We start from the raw sequence: 20,870 nt of genomic DNA, 5'->3' as shown, positions 1-20,870 counted from the left end.
TGCCAGCTGCTGGGAGTCAGAGGGACTCCGAGGCTTGAGAACGAGAAGGGAAAGGCAGCTCTCCCAGGGCATTTTCTAGGGAAATGTGTTTCCAATGGGTAGACCCAGAAGTGGATTTAAACCCCTGCCATCAATACAAAATTCTGGAAGTGGGGGCAGGAGAGGGGTCTGACAGCAGCTAGAAAACCCCTCGGTCCTGGGAAAAGCAGCCTGGGGCTCTGGCTGCTTTCAGCTCGGATGCGAAGACCACCGGTTTGGATCCTGGAGCCGCACTGCCCTGCTTGCGCCCCACGGCAGGTGCGCTGCTTCTCGGAGCCTCCGCTCCTCCTCCCCGAGGCAAGGCGGTAAAGTCCCAGCCAGGGCTGCGGCCGAGAATAACCCCTGCAGAAGAGCTGACACAGAGAGTCCGGCACAGGGCGTGGGGACACGACCTGTAATCAACGCGTGTTACCTGCCGGCCTGGCTGGTTCTCTCACTTCCTTTGAGGCCATTGGGGCAGCTGCCTTGGCCTCCCCACCTTTGATCCAGGTCATACGGCTGCCACTGAAGGGTGGAAGAGACCTTTCACGATTCAAAGCGTTTGTGAAGAGATGAGAGGCGTGATTCTAACTTGAGATCAGAACCTGACAGCTGGTCCGGCTGAGGGAGGCCACTATCTCCCAGGTGAGGAGCACTGCAGGAGAGGGGTCTGCGTGGGGCGGGCACAGCCCCATGGGGCAAAGCAGAGCACCCCAGCCGTGCCAGTTAAAGTATCTATAACCCCCTAGTCCTCAGGCAAAGGGGCTGGAATGAACCACTGATCTTCTGGTTCTACACTCCCCTTGCACAGATGAGGGAAGGGGCTTCCAGACAGGAAGGGCTTTTCCTAGTCACACAGAGGAAGCCCTGGGCCTAGAAATCGGGGGTCTGGACACCCAGAGAGCCAGCCAGAATCCCCCTCATTAGCAAACACTTGTGCATCTACCATGGGCATTTGATGACATTGCTTCCAGCCTTTTAAATACAAAAATGCAACAAATTATATTTAAAATAGTGTGACTTAGGAGTTCCCGTCGTGGCACAGTGGTTAAGGAATCCGACTAGGAACCGTGAGGTTGCAGGTTCAACCCCTGGCCTTGCTCAGTGGGTTAACAATCCGGCGTTGCCGTGAGCTGTGGTGTAGGTCACAGATGTGGCTTGGATCCCACATTGCTGTGGCTGTGGTGTAGGCCAGCAGCTACAGCTCCAATTAGACCCCTAGCCTGGGAACTCCATATGCCACGGGAGTGGCCCTAGGAAAGGTAAAAAGACAAAAAAAAAAAATAGTATGACTTAAATAATACAGCATAATTTTAAATGAAATTATGCATGAACACATTCTCTTTTTTTTTTTGGTCATGCCCATGGCATGCAGAAGTTGCCGGGGCAGGGATAAAACCACACCACAGCTATAACCAGAGTCGCAGCAGTGACATCAGATCCTTAACCTGCTAAGCCACCAGGGAACTCCAACACATTCTTTTTAAAATTAATTTTATTACCTCCTGGATATGTTGTGGTTATTCAGTGTTTCTTGAATGAATGAATGAATGGATGGATGGATTTTTATTCCCACCATCACAGTCCAGGCCTGTCTTTTCATCAGCTTCTCCCTGGATGACAGGAACAAGCCTTTGATTGGTCCCCTCCTCTGGATGCGCCTTCCCTCAGTGTCCTTCCTCTCCACACCCACCCAGTCCTGTCACACTTACAGAAGGGACCTCTCATTTGCAAGGAGGGCAAACGAGGCGGCTCAGAGGATTTCTCCTGCTCCTCTCACGATCAAGGCTGGCCTCGGAACACACAGCTGCCCTCTCCCCTGGGTCCAGACCCCGGCGCCCTGCTCAGTGCTTCCTCATTCTAACAAGTGCTTCTCTCATTCAATGGCTGCCTTTGCCTTTGCTTTTTCTCTCCTTTCCCCCTGCTGCTGGGTCTTGGAAAGGTCTCGAGTCTCTGATGGGAGGTCAAGGGAATCATTCAGTTAGAAAATTGAGGCCATTTCGATGGGGGAATCTTTTCACAGCATCTACATACAGCAAATCATCATGCTCTATATCTTAAAGATCTTACAATTTTATTTGTCAGTTATGCCCTAATAAAGCTGAAGAAAGGAATATTAAGGCCAAAGGCTAAGACACCAGCAGGGTCTGAGGGCCAGAAGATAGACTGGAGGACGCTGAGTGAGTTCCCCAAGAGGGGCATATCCCAAGGATGGGGCTTGGGGGATTTTGCAGCAGGAGGTGAGAGAAAGACAGACGTCTGTCTGATCCTTGAGCTTGAGGTAGAGAGAGAGTTCAACAAAGAGGGTGAGGCCAGCAGCAGGAATGCCGCTGAGGATGGAGGAACCACGAGTCGCCTTCCGTGGCTGAGGTGGACGTGCTCCACGGCCCCTGGGAGCAGGGCTTGGGGCCTGGCTGTGACCAGAGGCCCTTAGGCTGGATCTGGTGCTGCGGAACCTCCTGGTGAGGCTGGACGGTGAACCTGGAAGGGTGTGGACCCTCCATCAAACCCCAGGGACAAGTGCCCGAGACCCCACTGAGCAGAAACAGGGTGGGACGGAAACCAAACAAAATGCTCCTTTAAAGCCACCTGAAATCCATGTTTCAGGAATGTTTGATTTGGGGCTTCTCTTTCCTGCCGCCGGATATGTAAAGAAAACAAATCTTTAAAGCTTCAACTCCAAAGAAAGAGCCCTCTGTGTGCCTAGTTATGGCCCCTGCTTCAGGAACAAGCCTCTTTTCCTCTTTGGCCGGGACTGTATCCAAGGCAGATAATGCCCCTGGGTGCAGCCCCAGTGTCTGCCAAGAGTTCAGAGGAGAGCTGGCACAACCAGACCTCGAGGCCTTCCAGAGGCTTCCGCACCAGGGGCCTGAGGTGGCTGACAGATGGGGATACCTCTGGGGAGTTGAGAGGGCCACACCCCTGCCCCAACCCAGGTCTGGCTGCTCTTCCCCTAGAGACAGATACTTGGTGGGGGAAAGAGGGAGCTGAGACATCACCCCCTCCTCATCCCTGGCCACTTCCACATGATCTAAATCAGAGCCTGCAAAAAGGGCAGGGGAATGGAGCCAGAGGGACAGGGACTTGCTCATGCCAGGCTTCCCAAGCCCGAGTCCGGCCCTCCCACTGCGCCCTTTACAGCAGCCCCGCACCCACGGGGCTGCGGCCGGTGTGAAGAAGTGAGAGTCTGGAGCGCCTTCCCTTCGTGCACTGTGTCATCACACAAGCACCCAAGTTTCCCTTCTGCAGATGTGGCTCGGAGAGACTAGGGACTTTTCTGGAGCCACAGCCCCAGGAAGCAACCACGGCTGCTTTGCAAACCGGGCCTCCTAATGCCCAGTCTTGGCATCCCACTGCCTGGCCAGGAAAAGGGCAGGCAGGAGAGTGTCTTTCCATGTCGTGTTTGTCAGGGCTGAGGAACAGATATCTGGGAACTCCTGGGCAGGGTCTTTCCCAGCCCAGGCGGCCAAGGGTCCTGCCCAGGGGTCGGTACTCTTGTTTGATGACCTAATGTCCCCTCTGCTACTACAGGACAGACGAGGTTCAGGCAAAGGACGCTAATGATTCATCAAATAAGCCCTGCCTGGGGCCCGGTCTACCTCAGGGCTTGCGTCCAGACCAGGGACCCTCCCCTTTCGCCACTAAGAAATGGACTCCCAGGAGGGCAGGGCAGGAATAGCCCTGAGGACCCTCTGGAAAACTTGGTCGTTGCAGAGAGGGAGATGAAGGCTGGAGGGCTGTCTAAGGGCACGTCCACAAAAGTAAGAGCAGCACCTTCCCCGCAAACCATTTTGAAGATTAAATGAGATAAGACAAGGGATTTCCTGTTGTGGCAAAATGGAATCGGCAGCGTTTCTGGAGCACCGGGACGCAGGTTCGATCCCTGGCCCGGCACAGTGGGTTAAGAATCCGGCATTGCTGCAGCTGCAGCATAGGTCGCAACCGTGTATCAGATCTGATCCCTGTCCAGGAACTCCGTATGCCAAGGGCGCAGCCCCCCACCCTCAAATAAGTATAAATGAGATAATAAAAGCCCAGCACTTAGCCCACAGTTAGCATTCAAACCAGTCCTGGTATTGTCATCACTTTTGTGATTTTGCCCACGGAAGCCAAGTTCCCAGGCCTCCAGGAGAAGAAAGAGTGCACTCCCTGCTCCAGCCCAGGCCTCCGATCCACCTGGCGCCTCACCGTGGGGTGGAAAGGGCCGAGAAGCAGGAGGCTGAGGACCCAGCCTGCCTGGCCTCTCCTTGGCTACCTGACCCTGGAGACAAGCCCAGCCGAACCTCTCCCCCAGCATCTGTGCCTTGATGCTCTTCTCACTGAGAAATAAGCTAGATATTCAGTGTGGGAATTTCCAATTTCAGCAGCAAAACTGTCCCGACCCGAAGCAGCTGGGGAAAAGCGTGTGCCTGGCGCAGAGGGGGAAGCCCCGGTCAGAGACAGACAAAGGCAGCCTGTGCCAGCCCTGCCTCTGTCCTGGCCCAGAGTTCTAGAAGGTTCCATGCCCAGGCCCAAGGGCTTCCAAGAATCACAGTTGAAAGTTATTACTTGAAAGCTGTCAGACAGTCTACTTGGTGTTCCTGGAAGCTGTGGTCCGGGGAAGGTGATGAGGGATGGGCCGAGAGGGCCGGGGCGAGTGAGCAAAGCAGAGCATGGAAGACGCTGCAATGAGGAAGAAGAGGCGGAGGAACAAGCGAGAGGGGAGACCGAGAGGAAAGGGGGGAGCAGGTGAGGCAGAGACAGCCGCAGACAGACGGGGACACACAGGGAGGCCACAGAGAGAGGATGGCTCCAAGCAAGGCCAGTTCACAGGGCTCAGATGATCACAGCTTTGGCTACTTTTAGCCTGGGACACTGCCAGGCCTAGAAACAGACGCGACAAGGTGCTTTCTTAACAGGAAACTCCCTCACCCGCGTGGGAGGGCAGAGCCGTTGGGTGGTTATCTTGCTGCTCCCTTGAACAGGCTCAGCCCTCACCCCCAGGCCCCCTCGCCTGGGGGACACAGACTTGCTTGCGTCTCTGTGAAACTCCACTGCTCAGGGCCCCTCCGAAGACGCACCCTGCCCCTTGGCTGCCCAGCCACCAGGAAACCCCAAAACGCAGGAGTGGGACTGCTGTGGCCACAGTGACTGGCACCCCGAAGGCCCCAGCAGGTCCCAGAGTTCGGGCCCTGGCATCCCCGGGATCCTCTTATGGGGACAAATGCAACCCTTGGTTAAGCACCTGCCACGTGCCAGCACTGGGCCAAGCTCTCCACGTGCGCTGCATAACAAATCCTCAGAAGGGCACAAGGAGAAGTGACGATTTGTCTCACTGGACAGCAGGAACCCAGGCAGGCAGGCTGGCTGCAGAGCCCACCACCACCCTCAGCTGAAATCGTCTGTAAATGCCTAAGAAGCCCAGTGTCATGACAACGGTTAAAGTTTTGGCTCTGTCGCCTAGAAGCAGGGTGACCTCGGGCAAGCGGCTTGTTTTCTCAGTTCTGGTTTCCTCATCTCTAAGACGAGAATAACAACTTCAGTGGGGGGGGGGGGTTATTGTGAGGATTAAAGGAGATTGTGTGACCCATAGAGCCCAGGCCCCACTGGGTGGGGCTCAGTAAAGGTTCATTACCCGGGATGGGCCTGCAAACCTTCAGCCTGGCCCCTTCCCTCCACCGCGCTCTGGGTGCAGGAACTAGCGGCAGATGTGGGCATCGCTGGAGCATCACTTGGGTGCTGGGTGCTGTGCCCACATGCCCAGGAGAGTCAGCCAAGGTGGGGCCTGTGCTCTGGGAGGTGTTAGCATTCTGGCCCCTGGTCCCATGCTGCAGCTACCTCCTCTGCCCTATCTGCCCCTGCCTTGCCCCATCCTCGAGCCACTGGCAGGGCCCCCTTGGGTGGGGCGGGCAGGGCAGGGCAGGGCTGAGCACAAGGCAGCAGGGCGGCATTATCGCTCCCAGCAGAGCTGGAGTCAGAGTTAAGCCTGTCTTTTTATCATGTCCCCAGGCCTGTGCTGACATGCATGGCCTGGCTCTGTGGGGGTGGGTGGGGGGCCCTATGGTGGTTGCCCAAGGCCTTCCTCCTCTGAAATGGTTCCCAGAGCAGGAATGGGAGAGGAAAGCTGGCTTGGACACCGTGTCATCCTAGGCAATCCCTTCCCTCTCTTGAGAAAAATCTATAAATTGAGGGTGGAGGGGCAGCTGAATAAGGTGGCCTCTAAGGCGCTTCCAGCTCTAAAGAGTTAGGATGCTGTGGCCACCTGTAAGCTAGCCATGTGGCCACCTGTGAGCTAGCCATGATGGTCAACCTGTTTACAGACGAGGGACCTGCGGCCAAGCAAAGGGAAGAGACTCGAGCCCACAGCACACTAGCTCATAGCAGAGCTGAGTGACACCCAGGCCACCTGACTCCCAGCCCAATGCTCTTCCCACCCTACACATCCCGACCTTCTAGAAGGAAAGGTCTGGAGAGGATGGGGTGGGGGTGGGGCTGCCTCCTCCAGGCTCCCTCTCCTTCCATCAGGTTCCAGGAATGGGCTGCGGCTGAGGTCCAGACATGTGGGCACCTGGGAGCCCTGGAGGGTTTGGGGTCACTCCTTGGCTCCTGTCCAAGGGACAGCAGGGCTTCCAGAGTGTGTGGAGAGCTGGCCCCATTTTCAGGCCTTGATAACAGCCCTTCCCATATCAGGGGACCAAGGACTGGGAGGGGTGTGCCTGGGAATCAAGGGCAGGTTGGGCCGAAATGAGGAGGCAGAAAGGGAAGTAGGGGAGTGCCCATTGTGGTGCAGCAGAAATGAATCCAACTAGGATCCCTGAAGATGTGGTTCTGATCCCTGACCTCACTCAGTGGGTTGGGGGTCCCGCATTGCTGTGGCTGTAGTGTAGGCTGGCAGCTGCAGCTCTGATTCAACACCTCGCCTGGGAACTTGCATATGCTGCAAGTGCAGCCCTAAAAAGCAAAAAAAAAAAAAAAAAAAAGGGAAGGTGGTGGGAGGCCTCCAGCCTGGCAGGAAAGAGTCTCTGAGGGGTGCCCAAGGCTTTGGTGAGAGAGTGTTGAGGGGAATCAAAGCAAGAGCCAGGTCCCACCTACCCCTTGAAGAGCAGAGCAGCCTGAACCAAGAGGCTTTCCTAAAGAAACTCTAGAAATCTCAGGCTGGGAAGAACCTGAGAGACCCAGAACCTACATGCCAGAGCAGGGGCTGGGGAGGGGTGGGGTTGGATCGGGGGAGAGCATCGCCATTTCTGAGAAGCCAGGGAAAGGCAAGGCTGCTTCCACTTGGCTTGTAAACTTGGGCCCTACGGATTTTAAATGTGGCCATGGAATCGATCTACGACCAAGCCAGAACTGGGCTGCCTGTAGTATGCCTGCCCCCCTCCCAGAACCCAGGGTGAATCCTGAGAAAGCTGAGAAAAGGCTTGAACCCCAAGGGGGCTTGTTATGGGGGAAGATGCTGGGACTCAGAAAGAATTGGAGCCCCTGTGTTGAACGAGGCTGGCCAGGAGCCCAAGAGCCAGAGCCAGAGCCAGAGAGGTGGGTGAGGCTGGGCCTGAGGCTGCCACAGACAGGGTGAGAGGAAGAGGGAAGGATGGCCTCAAAGGGGACTCAACGTAGAAAGGACCGGAGCCATGTCCCCGGCTGGGCTGACACCTCGGGCAGATGAGCTCCTGTGCCCCCCCACCACTCTGCACACCAGCAGGGGATGTCCTTCCCTCTCCCCTTCACCACGCCCACTTCATCTGGATACAAGGGGGGTGGGAAGCAGTGGGGTCAGTGCCAGCCCTCACTTCCTAAGGCAGCAGTTCTGGAACTTCGGGGTGGCAGGACCCCAGGGGGCACTTAATAGTTCAGATGCAGATTCCTGCCCTCCCCTCAGCCCGAGATTCTGGGCCGCAGTCTGGGGCCCAAGTGATTCTAAGGTGGTCCTTGGAGGGATGCTGGGTTGAGGTGGGGAAAATAATCACAGTCATAGTGGCTGCATCCACTGTGTCCCTGGTGTTTTATATGAACCACCTCATTTCATCCTCAGGCAGCTTCCTGGGAGGTGCCATTATTTCCATTCCCAGGGTCACACGCTGGTCACTAGAGGAGTCACAGTTTCACTTGGTTCCTTCCCAATACCTGCACCCCAACACACACACACACAAACACACACACGCACGGTCCTGCAGAGTCACACCAGCTGGGACACACACACACGGTCCTGCAGAGTCTCTCTCTCACACACACACACACAGAGTCCTGCAGGGTCACACCGGCTGGGACCCACCCCAGGGACAGGACCAGAAGGAGCATCTGACTCCCCCACGGGGGTGGGCGGTGGGCGTGCCCAGGGTGAGACCACTTGCAGGGAAGATGCAGAGTTAAGACTGTAAGAGAAAGATGTGCAGTAATTAAACATTTCGTTTAAAGTTAAAAAAAATGGCTGTGATGGAGAACACTCTCGCCACCTCCACCTCCCAGGATGAAGCTGGGGAGGGCCCAGAACCAGGCTGAGGGCCACGCCCAACCGACCCAGGGGCTCCAGCGCCCACAGCAGGACGAGGCTAGGCTTGGTGAATTCCCAGGCAGCGGGCGCCCCCTGCAGCCAGACACGGGTGCGGCGAGGTGGAGGCCGGGACTTTCTGGCGGCTGACAACCTGCAGCCGCTCAGAGCCCGCCTCGTCCACACTCCCTGGCACCCAGGACAGACAGCACAGCAGGGCAGTTTAGGGGGGCAGGCAAAGACTATTTAATGGGCTTCGGGAAGTGTGGAGGGCGAGGTCTCAGCACTCCCGCCAGGGGAGTGGCAAGGGCAGGCCATAGAGGTCTCTACGAAGGGCTCAGGAGGGGAGGTTCGGGTTCAGGGGCTCCTGGCATCACCCCGTGCGAAAGGGCGAGAGGTGGACGGAGCCTCGTCTGGAGGCCTCCCTCAGCAGGGGCAGCACCGGGCCTGCGTGGAACTAAACAGAGTGGGGGCGTGGGGGCTCTCCCCAAACACCGCCCAGCAGCCCACCCACTGGGGAGCAAGAAACTGTCCAAGCGGTCACCCCCCAACAGGCAGAGCAGAAGGAATGGGCTGGCCTCCTGGGAGGTCCATGCAGGGGCCCTGGGGTGGGGGTGGAGGGCTGTGGGTTACCCACCCCCATTTCATTCCTAATGCTCCGCCTCCATATGGTTCCTAGACAGCTTCAGAGCAAAAGTTGCCTTTAAATAAAGGAATCCACGAGTTCCCGTCGTGGCGCAGTGGTTAACGAATCTGACTAGGAACCATGAGGTTGCAGGTTCGATCCCTGCCCTTGCTCAGCGGGTTAACGATCCGGTGTTGCTGTGAGCTGTGGTGTAGGCTGCAGGCGGCTAGGATCCTGCGTTGCTATGGCTCTGGCATAGGCCAGTGGCTACAGCTCCGATTCGACCCCTAGCCTGGGAACCTCCATATGCCGAGGGAGCGGCCCAAAGAAATGGCAAAAAGACAAAAAAATTTAAAAAATAAAGGAATCCAACCTGTCGACCCTCCCCACCCCCTGCAATTATAAATCCCGGACTAGACTCAGTCCTCATAAACAGCAGAGGAAACTGAGGCCCAGAAAGGGTGAGTGACTGGCCCAAGGCCACCCAGTGAGTGAGTGGTTTGGCCTTTGTCCTTTGGGTCTCCAGGGACTCCTGGTCTTTTCTGGAGGCCTGGGACTCTACTGCCAGCGCTCCTTCCACCTACAATCCCCCTCCCTCCGGCTCGGAGTCCTCCAGCTTCAGGGCCAGCCCAGTGTTCATTGGAGGTCTTCCCCCAATGCCTGTACAATCCGAAGGCACGGTCTCCAAACACACACAAGCACACTTGCACACGCACACACACACACACACACCTCACCTCCTGCAGGGCTGCGGCCTCACCACTCCCGGGGGCACCCTTCCCTGGTTTGTAGAGACCCAGAGATTGGGGCTGGGGGCTAGACTCAGGCCCAGGGAGGGCTGGGAGACTGAGCGCCGAGGGGGACGTCGGGAAGTGCGGGTTCTGGGTGGGCACCTGGTCAGGCCCCACCACTCTCTGCAGCCAGACGGCTTCGGCCATGTACCTGGGGAGCAACAAGCAGGATGCCAGGGGTCATGGCCCTCCTGACCTGGCCCCCTCAGCCTAGAGAGCACACGGCCCAGGGGCTGGCCCGGCTGCGAGCTGAGCCCAGTTTTCGCAGTGCCCGTCCATGGAGACAAGGGGTCTATTTCTCAGGGCAAGAACCCACAGAGACAAGGAAGGAGAAGCTCCACAAAGCCCTGAAGAAAACCCCCAAAGAACCCAAGGAGCTGGGAGTTGTGCTAAGGGGCCAGGGAGATGACCCAACTCCACTCCACCCCACCAGCCCCAGGGGCCAGCACTCAGGCCTCTGGTCTGCCAACTCACTTGGGTCCCAGCGGTGCACAGATTGTTAAATACCAGTTGCTGGCACAGCCGTAGTCGAAGGGGTTGTATCCCTGCAGGTATCGGCACTGGAGGGGGGGTGAGGACCAGAAGAGGAGCTCAGATCCAGCAGAGGGCTGTGCAGGCCACCCCCACAGGCCCTCCCTGAGCTGGCCAGCTCAGTCTAGGGCTGCACCTAGCGTCCAAGGACAGAGAAGCCAAGGCCTCCCCCAGCCCACTTCTGAGGTCCCTCCCCCATCAGCCAGTAGCCCCTCCCCTAGTCTCCTCCCTCTCTTACTCCACCGGAGGCCACAGCCTCCTGCTGCCTCCTTCCAAATATACTTTCAGATCTTCCAACCTAAGTTGCTCCAAAGACAGTTCCACCCCTGCTCCCTCAACTTCTCTACTTTCCCACATCTCACTTTTTCTAGAATTGTACCTTCACTGAATTTTAATATCTAGAAAGGCAGTTGCATGGGGCCCAATCATACTTCCATGACCAAAATCCCTTGGCCCTGGAAATCTGGCCCGAGTTTCCTGAGCCGCTAATTCTTCACCAATGTCAAGGTCAAGTCCTTCCCTGGACACTCTTGCTCATGTTCTCCTCCCCGCTTCCTTCTACTCATCAGCCATGCCCCCCACCTCCTCCCTGGCACAGGCTGAGTCTCACTGCACCTTCCAGAGCCTTAGCTCCAAAATGTCTGTCATGGCCTAAAGTGGCCCAGGTGCCCCTCTGCCCACCACTAGCTCCCCTGTGTCCCTTTCCCCTGTCACAGAGATCATGATCTTTGCCACTCTTCTCCACCTAAAGGAACCAGGACTCCATGCAGGGCAGCTGACCTCTGGGGGAGCAAAAGTCCAGATTCTGGGAGGTCCCCTCCTTGCCCAAAAGCAACACGAATCATTGTGATAGGTTGAGTTGTGCCTACTCCTAGGTGTTAAAGCATTCCAGAGAAACTGGTAGTCTAGGCTCAATTTTAATTAAATGGTTAGAAGAGTTTGATTAAATTTATGACCAGAATTTGAAATCTAGAGAAATTAATTTTGACTTATTAGAGGTACGTGAGGTATAGAAAAGGTTGATTGCTCATTGCTTAAAGGAATAATGAGTTATTACATTCATAAGAACAGATAATAAAGTAGAGCACCTTCCTCTCCCTGCACTGGACCTGCAGACATGAATGAGTCCAACAGCTCAGAAGCTCCCAGACTATCCTCTCTCACTGGCTCCAGGTCTCCTGCTCCAAGTCTGTGTCTCAGATGATCTCACACCCACAGGACCCAAACCAAGGTGGGCATCTACTGGTCCCAGTCCCCTGCTGCCTCTGCTCACTGGTCTTCTTCCCCGGGGATCAGGGCGACGGCTTCTCTCTCTCTTTCTCTCTTTCCTTCTCTCCCAAAGCACTATGGATTCTTTTGTTTGTAGGTTCTCTCCTTTGTTCATAAATATTGGGGGACCTCAACCCTGTTCCAGGCATTGCACCAGGGAATGAGGACACATCACAGACAACGAAGCCAGCCTTAACTTTCAGGGCAGGTGGGGGCGGCTGGGGAGGAGTCAGGGCAGCATGGATTGGGGATTGGGGAGAAGAGCAGGCAGCTCAGGCCAAGACTCCAAGGTGCAGACAGGGGAGCAGCAGCCCAGGACAGCAGGGACAGCTGCGCCCCGAGAGGCTGGAGAAGGGCCACCACAGGTACGTTCTGTTTCAGACGCTGCTGTGCACAGCCTGGATGACTAATCTAGAGGGGGGTATAGCTGGTAGAGTGAAGGCCTGCGACATCAAGGGATGTTTGCTTTGTATTTAAGATGCAAGAGACATGAACATGTGTGATGATGATGGGAAGGAATGGTAATAATGATAGTGTAGAGGTACTTACTTGTACCAGCCACTGTTCTATGTATCTTACACACACTAACCCATACTGTCCCCTTGTACAGATGGAGAAACTGAGGCACCACATGGCTAAGTAACACAGCCAAGATCTCCTTGCTGGTATGTGGCGGAACTGTGATTTGGCTCCAGAGCCCTTATGATCTGAGCAAGTGGCCCCAGCAGAAGTCATGGCCAGGGGATGGAGGTAGGAAGGGAATGCAGTTGAAGTGTGTGAAGAATGCCTGACATGGGTTCTGGTAATGGGAAAGAGCCTGCCTGTGAATCACAGAGGGCAGACCACATTTAGGTTTCTTTCTTTTTTTGTCTTTTTAGGACCGCACCTGCGGCATATGGAGGGTCCCAGGCTAGGGGTCGAATCAGAGCTGTAGCCGCCGGCCTATGCCAGAGCCACAGCAATGCTAGATCCAAACCGTGTCTGCAACCCACACGACAGCTCTCGGCAACGCCAGATCCTTAACCCACTGAGAGAGGCCAGGGATCGAACTTGCAACCTCATAGTTCCCAGTCGGATTCGTTTCCACTGCGCCACAACAGGAGCTCCGCATTTAGGTTTCTTAAGGCTGGAGATTCTGGATTGGGACAGCCCCACGAGGTAAGGCCTGACCTGGGCTGGAGGAACCACAGGAGGTGGGAAAGGAGAATGCTGCCCAGGAGAGGCCGAAATGAGGGACTGAGGCTGGAGACCAAAGACATGCAGACCACAGGGGGCGGATGAGGAGTAAGGGCTGAGCAGAGGAGTCACAGATGGGCTGAGAACCAGGTCAAGGTGGGGTGGAGGGATTAATGGTGACTGGAAAGACGGGAAATGGTGGGCAAAGAGGGCTCCTCTGTCCTTTCAACTATTTCAAGGTCTCCAGCCCCTCCCTCATCGACGCAGCCCACTACAGTCTTCCGAAAACAGCCTTTCGTAAAGTCATTGCCAAGTAGAAGGAATTCCATGACAAGGAAGTTCAATTTTATCACTCAACACAGTACTGGTGTCAAAGAAAATACAGTTAAAAAAAGAAAAATAAATAAAGCCACACAGGTTGGAAAGAAGTGAAACTGTATCTTTTACAGATGACATGATTTTCTATGCAGAATCAACAAAAAAGCTATTAGAATAAGCGAATCTTAAAAAATTGCAAGATTCAAGACTAATAGACAAAAATCCATTGTGTTTTCTTATAATAAACAGAAATGAAATTTTTAAAAATAATAATAGCACAAAAAGTAAAATGCTTGGAAAAAAATTCTAACATGATGTAGGCAAGATCTACATGTAGAAAATTGTAAGGCACAAATGAAAGAAATCAAAGAAGACCTAAATTAATAGAGAGGTATACTATATTCATAGACTCAAAACCTCAATATTGTTAAAATGTTAATTTTCAAAATTGATCTATAGGTTCAACACAATCTAATGAAATTCTCAGCAAACTTTTTTTACAGAAATTGGCAAGCTGATTCTAAAATTTATACAGAGGAGTTCCCGCTGTGGCTCAGTGGAAATGAATCTGACTAGTATCCATGAAGATGCAGGTTTGATCCCTGGCCTCTCTCAGTGGGTTAAGGATCCGGCATTGCTGTGAGCTGTGGTGTAGGTTGCAGATGTGGCTCGGATCCAACGTTGCTGTGGCTCTGGCTGTGGCATAGGCCAGGGGCTACAGCTCCGATTGGACCCCTAGACTGGGAACCTCCATATGCCGTGGGTGCAGCCCTAAAAAAAAAAAGACAAACAAAATAAAATTCATACAGAAAGGCAATGTAATCAGGATAGTCAAAAGAACTCTGAAAAAGAACAAAGTTGGAGACTTCATATTGCATGATTTCAAGACTTAATATAAAGCTACTACTCAAGATAGTATGATACTGACAAAGGAATAGTCTAGAAATATACCCACACCCATTTAGTCAACTGATTTTTGACAAATGTGTAAAGGCAACTCAATGGAAGGATAGTTTTCAAAAAAATGGTGCTAGAGGAATTCCCCCATGGTGCAGTGTGTTGAGTCTGACTGCAGGAGTTCCTGTTGTGGTGCAGTGGAAACCAATCTGACTAGTATCCACAAGGATGTGGGCTCAATCCCTGGCCTCACTCAGTGGGTTAAGGATCTGGCATTGCCATGAGCTATGGGGTAGGTCACAGACAAGGCTCGGATCTGGTTTTGCTATGGCTGTGGTGAAGGCTGGCAGTTACAGCTCTGATGAACATCCATATGCCTGTAGTGAGGCCCTAAAAAGCAAAAAAAAGAAAAAAAAGTCTGACTTGAAGCAGTTCAGTTTGCTGCAGAGACATGGGTTTGATCCCCAGCCTAGTGCAGTAGGTTAAAGGATCCAGCATCGCTGCAACTGCAGCAGAGTTCACAGCTATGGCTCAGATTCAGTCCCTGACCAAGGAAATTCCATGTGCCATGGATGTGGCCACTAAAAAAAAAAAAAAAAAAAAAAAAAAAAAAAAAATGGTGCTTGGACAACTATATGAGAAAAAAAAAAAAAAAAAGCTTGACCTATACTTTGCATCATATACAAAATTTAACTCCCAATGAATCATGCTCCTAAATATAAAACCTGAAGTTATAAAACTTCTTGAAGAAAACATATGAGAAAATCTTTGTGACCTTGGGTTAGGCACAGATTGCTTAGTTACACATCAAAAGCACAATCCATAAAAGAAAAAACTGATAACACACTTCATCAAAATTTAAAACTTCTGAGCTTTGAAAGACACTGTTGAGAAAATGAGATGACAAGCCACAGACTCAGAAAAAATAGTTGCAAAACACATATCTGAATCCTAAATATTTAAAGAACTCTTAAAACTCAATATTAAAAACACAACCCAATTTTTTTAATGAGCAAAAGATTAGAACATTTAATCAAAGATACATGCTGTCAAATAAGACCATGAAAAGAATTCAAAATCATTAGTCACTAGGAAAATGCAAAGTAAAACCACAAAGAGATATCACTACACATTTATTAGACTGGCTAAAAAAACAAAACAAAACAAAACAAAACCCTGAAAATGCCAAATGTTAATTATGAAGAGCAACTGAAATTCTCATGAGAATGCAAAACGGAACAGCCATTTTGGAAGACAATCTGGCAGTTTCTTACAAGTAAGCATACAGTTACCATATGACTCAGCAATGCCACCCTTAAGTATATACCCCTCCTAAGATGAAATGTATTCACATGCCTGTACACCGTTTATAGCGGCTTTATTAATAATCACCAAAAGCTGCAAACAACCCAAATATCCTTCAACTGGCAAATGAGTAAACAAGCCGTAGCACATTCATATGATGGCATACCACGCAGCAATAAAAAGGAGGAAACTACTGACGTGGGCACAGATGAATCTCAAAAGCATTATACTATGCGAAAGAAACCAGACTCAAAGCCTATGGTTACATTTATATGAGATTCTGGGAAAGGAAAAATTACCGGGGTCAAAAATAGACAGAGGTTGCCAGAGGCTACAGTTAGGGAGAGAAACTGACTGCAAAAGGCCATGGGGGAATTTGAGGGGGTGATGGAAAGGTATTTTTGTTTGTGTTTTAGGGCCTCACCCGCGGCATACGGAGGTTCCCAGGCTAGGGGTCAAATTGCAGCTGCCGACCACAGCCGCAGCCACAGCCACAGCAACGCAGTATCCGGGCCGCGGCTGTGACCTATACCACATCTCACCGCAATGCCGGATCCTTAACCCACTGAGAGAGGCCAGGGATCGAACCCACAACTTCATGGTTCCTATTCGGATTCGTTTCTGCTATGCCACGAGAGAAACTCCCTGTCCTAAATCTTAAATATGGCAGTGGTTATAGGACCGCATGTGTTTGTCAAAACTCATACAACTGTGCACTAGATAAGGTTGAATTTTATTGTATGTAAAGAAATAAATCTATCAAGGTTCCCAGGTTTCTGCTGCTCCAAAGTTAAATTGGATCATTTAATACACCTGACTTTTTTGCCTTTTAAATCTACCACTTGATTGCCTGCCCGTGCCACCACCTGATCCAATTAGAACGGTTTCCTCATCATCCTATCAACATTCCACAGACTTTCAGCCTTCCTCGCTTGTTTGCAAGCTTTGCCCCTCAGTGCAATGCCCTCCCCTCGACTTCTGCCGTCCAAAACCACTAGTGGCCCTTCCTACCCTGCACTGCGGCCCTCAGTAAACTCTCAATACCTCGAGTCTGCACTACGTAGTTAGCACAGGCCCCTCTCTCTGGCTTCGCGAGTATTCTGGCGGGGGTTACCCTGATTTCAGGTTCCTTGTCAACCAACACAAGCGGAGGATGCAAGCTTACGCACCTCAACGCCCATCGCTCAAAATAATGCGCACATAGCCTAGCACAAAGCAGGTCCTCCACACAGTACACTTAGGAAGGAGAATGCCCACCGAGCTCCAGCAGGAGGTGAGATGTGAACTGAATCTGGTCTGGAATAGCTAACGAGGCACCTTCAAGAGGTCAGGGCATCAAGGACCAAGGCGATGGAGAAAGCGGAAAGTGCGGAAGTCTCGGAGGGGGAAGGTGACCACCCACAGCCGGATATCTTGGTGCCCTGCTGGTCCCCACATACCTTGCCCTCGTAGGAGCGCTCAGCCGCGCTCACGGACATGGCCTGGATCAGCAGCAGCAGGAAGAGTGGCACCATGAAGCCGGCGGCGGGTACAGCCACCACAATGCTGCGCACCAGCTAAGGAGCAGCGGCCCTGAGACCATCCTCCTTGCCCCGGCCCCTCGCAGGCCCCTCCTCCAAATAACCCCGCCCACAACCAGCCCGGCCCATCTTCTCCCAGCGCTCTTCCCCAGTGTAAGCCTCACCCTGCTCTCCAGACCCCCGTGCCCCCTCTACCACTCCCCATCCTTGACCCTGCTGGATGCTCAACCCTTCGCGGTTCCTCCAATCCCCACCCACCTCCCTGACCCTTCCCACCCTCACCGGGCGCCAAACTTATCCTCCCGAGAGGCTTCACGGTCTAACCCCGCCCTTCTTTAGCTCTGTCCCTGTGACCCCGCCCCTCCACCATCCCGGCCCCTCTGCTGACCCCGCCCCTCCGCTGTCCCCGCCCTCCCCACTGCTACCCTGTGCGTCCCACAGCCCCGCGGATACGCGATAGCCTTGTCCATGGAGAAAGGCAGATGGGTCGTGCGCACCAGGAAGATCAGGCAGGTGACCAGTATGGCGCCCGAGTAGAGGCACAGGGACAGGACGAGCAGCATGAAGAAGCGGAAGTTGCGGTGACCGATGCAGTTATTGACCCACTTGCAGTGGTGGTCAAAGTCCTGGGCGAGAGGGAGAGGGGGCAGGCCCCGAGGACCCAACCTCTGACCCAAGCTCCCATGCCCCCAAATCTGAGGTTTTACTTACCCCACCCTTTAAGCCACCTGCCCTTGGCCCCACTCTCTGGCTTCCATTCCTAGGGAGAAACTGAGCCACTAAGTCCTAAGGCTGCTGGTATTTCCAAGCTTAGAGCTCTGTAGGGCACCCTGGCTCACATAGTCGCATGTCAGTAGGCCTTTAGAGACAGGGCCTGCCTAGTCTTCCATGGGACACACATTCTAGTATAACTTTGGGCAGGAAATAGACTATCTCGGGGCCTCTGTTTTCTTACCCACTGGATGAGCATAACAACAACACCCTTGCCCAGTCAGCCTCCCAGGGTTGTAAGGACCAGTTAGGACAGCACTTTGGTAAATTCATGCAGGCTGTGTTCTCATAACCCAGAAGACCAGGAGACCATCTGCCCGGACATCTAGAAGAGGACAGGCAAATTCCCCTGGCCAGGCCTGCAGCCTGCCCGAGGGTCTTGAGCATCTAGTGTCAGTGAGCCCTGGGTAAGAGGGGGGTATTTCCTCCCCTGGGCTGACCAGACCCAGCATAGATGCAGATGCACCCCTGCATGTCAGCACCAGTGCAGGAAAGGGCCAGCCTCCCAAGGCAGGTGCAGGCACAGAGGCACTGACCTGTGTGAGTGACCAAGAATGGCTGGGAATTACTGCCACTCTTGATCTTTAGCAGTCCTGGAAGTGGTCTCATTCCCACCGCTGGTCCCTGTGTGAATGGGCCTCCTGGTCCCAGGCAGGAGGAGGGAAGGTAGATGGGCAGGTGAGAGGGGCACTCACCTCCACACAAATGTTGCACGAAGGGCAGTGGTGGGTCCGGGGTGGGCAGTGGAAGCAGCACTTCTGGCACCACTGCAGGCGGAAGGCCCTGTGGTTCACCCATACCACATGTACCACCATGGGGCCCTGTTCGTTGGAGCCTGGCACAGGAAAAGTATTGAGCAGCAGCAAAAGGCCCTTCTATCAATCTGCTGTGGCAGAAGGGCATAGGCAAGCAGCCCCACAGCCTCACTGGACTCCAGGGAGGGTGGGAACCAGGTGAGCAGGGAATCCTTAGTCCCCACTGAGCAAACTGACCAAGTTTAGAGAGGCTGACGGTCAAAGGAAAGACGGGTTCCCAGCCCCAGGATTTATTTGAGAACTCAGGTCTTTGGCCCTGTGATTGTGCTTGAAGGAGTTTGTGCAGTAGGAAGGAAGAAAAGAAAATGGAATGGTTAGGAATTCCCTTTGTGGCTCAGCAGTTAACAAACCCAACTAGGATCAGCAAGGATGCAGGCTCAATCCCTGGCCCTGCTCAGTGGGTTGGTTAAGGATCCGGCATTGCTGTGAGCTGTGGTGTAGGTCGCAGACATGGCTCGGATCCTGCTTTGCTGTGGCTGTGGTATAGGCCAGCAGCTGTAGCTCCAATTGGACCCCTAGCCTGGGAACCTCCATATGCCCAGGGTATGGCCCTAATGAGGAAAAAGAAAAAAGAAAAAAAGGAAAGAAAGAAAGAAAAAAGAAAAGTGGTTTTGAAGAATTGGCTTCTCTCCTCTGCTGGCCCTCCCCTCCAAGGCAACTGGAAGACCTCCAAAATTCTGCTTTTCCACCTCTCCATGGCTCAAGAAAATGAAGTGCCAGATGCAGGTCCTAAGGGAATGAGGACATGGGGTGAAGGGATCCTGAGGCCCCAGGTGGGGAGACGGGAGGAGCACTTTAGGAATTATCCTTGCTGGCAGGATCCCTTGAGGCGCTACCTCCTTCTTTCAGGGGGCCAGTGTCTCACCTCGATGCAAGATGCCAGGGTCTGAGAAGTTGAGTGAAATGAGACTGAAGAAGGTGAGGACAAAGAGGAGGCCTGTGACGATGGGAAAGGCCCATTCCCCCTTCTGGGCCAGCCACCTGCACCTGAGACCAGAGGAGGATTCAGCCATGATCTGGGGTGACCTAAAGCTCCCCCCAGGACCCAGTTAGCCTGGTCAGAACCCTCAGACCTTAAATCCTGCTCTAAATATCCAGGCTAGTGACAAATGCATAGAGATTCCACCAAAGATCACCCAGTGTTACCAGCCACCTGCAGCTCCCAAGGCACTCTACACCTCTGTGCTTTGCACATTCGGTTCCCTCTGCCTTGAATATCCTCCCTTCCCTGACCCCTCTTCAGCGCTCCCCCTGCGTCCATACTGCCATGATCTGTTTTCCTTTCTGTTGCTCTGTAAGGATCCTCGCTGCCAGTTTGTATGGGAGACTCACGGGAATGCGAAGAAGAGGCCACTGAAAGTGATCAGCAGCACCACGTTGAAAGCGGCAAACAAGCTTGGGAGCAGCCAGGGGAGGGGGGCCTGAGGTGGGGAGTGGGGCTCCTTCACAAGGGGCATGGCATCCTTCACGAGCGGCATGGCTGGACCTCCCGTGCACCCAGGGGAGATCAGAGACAGTAGGCTCCTTCCCCTCTGCCGGTTCCAGGAGCTCCATGCCACAGCAGCCTCGGAAGCACAGCCCAGGGTGGAAAGAAAGAAGCCCCAGTGTGACATCACAGAGGCCGAGGAGAATGGGGGCGAGGGGCTCTCCAGTAGAACCGTCTGCAGCCTGTGACTGTCACTTCCAACAGCAACCCCCACACATACTGGTACTAGGGCCTGAGAGGTCCTGTCGCTGGGAGGTCAGTTTGGAGAACACATGACATTAGAGAAACACATGGTGGGGAGAGAGTAGCTGATTCTACTCGCCGTTTAGGTTTGGTGCTAATTGAAGAAAACGGTGTTCGTTATTCTAGCTTCATTTTTTCCATTTCGTCATTACAAAATCGCACTTTGCAGGAGGAGGCAGCTAAATTGTCCCTCGTTTCCAGGGTTGGCTTCATGATACAATTCTGGTCAATGAGACATAAGTGGATGTTTCTAGAAAGGCTTTTGCTTTCCTGATAAAAGGGAAAAGGACACAGTTGGTACAGCTCTGTCCCTTTCTTCCTGTTTTGAACCTAAACATGCTGGCGGGGTCCACCTTGACCCATTAGGCAATAAGTCGACATGGGGCACAGACAGAATGACACTGATGATACTGAGTCACTGCCCCAGCCTTGAACTCTCTCCCTCTGAGTTGCTTATTATGTGAGAAAATAACTGGGGTTTCTGTTACATATAGCTGATGTTTGTCATTTGTTTTAGCTAGTGAGCGTCAGAACCACTCTGTATTTGGAGGATTCCCACACTATAAGCTTTTTGTTTGTCTGTCTGTCTGTTTTGGCTGTACCCACGGCATATGGAAGTTCCCGGGCCAGGGATCAAATCT

At 53.3% G+C, this 20,870-nt stretch overlaps 1 protein-coding gene and 1 long non-coding RNA gene across 2 annotated transcripts; one reads left to right on the top strand and one right to left on the bottom strand.

Moving 5' to 3' along the window:
* The first annotated feature begins 535 nt into the window (after window positions 1-535).
* On the top strand, window positions 536-12,444 carry LOC146397686 (uncharacterized). The gene is made up of 3 exons (XR_014824628.1): window positions 536-663; window positions 11,545-11,660; window positions 12,309-12,444. It is a non-coding gene; the product is annotated as an uncharacterized LOC146397686 (long non-coding RNA).
* ZDHHC19 (zinc finger DHHC-type palmitoyltransferase 19) lies at window positions 9,416-20,237 on the bottom strand. Its single transcript, XM_021070166.2, has 7 exons — window positions 19,833-20,237; window positions 19,366-19,487; window positions 18,381-18,520; window positions 17,368-17,540; window positions 16,834-16,939; window positions 10,373-10,458; window positions 9,416-10,049 (listed from the first exon to the last, which is right to left on the bottom strand). The coding sequence occupies exons 1-7, from the start codon at window positions 20,111-20,113 to the stop codon at window positions 9,527-9,529; spliced, it is 1,431 nt and encodes a 476-aa protein (XP_020925825.2). The 5' UTR covers window positions 20,114-20,237; the 3' UTR covers window positions 9,416-9,526.
* Between the last annotated feature and the right edge of the window lie 633 nt (window positions 20,238-20,870).

This window comes from Sus scrofa, chromosome 13, assembly GCF_054392235.1.
Source record: "Sus scrofa isolate SSC_HxYL_T2T_F1_AM1 chromosome 13, Sscrofa_HxYL_maternal_Yorkshire_Landrace_v2.0, whole genome shotgun sequence".
Taxonomy (NCBI): Eukaryota; Metazoa; Chordata; class Mammalia; order Artiodactyla; family Suidae; genus Sus; species Sus scrofa.
This window is presented reverse-complemented; position numbering and strand designations above follow the sequence as displayed.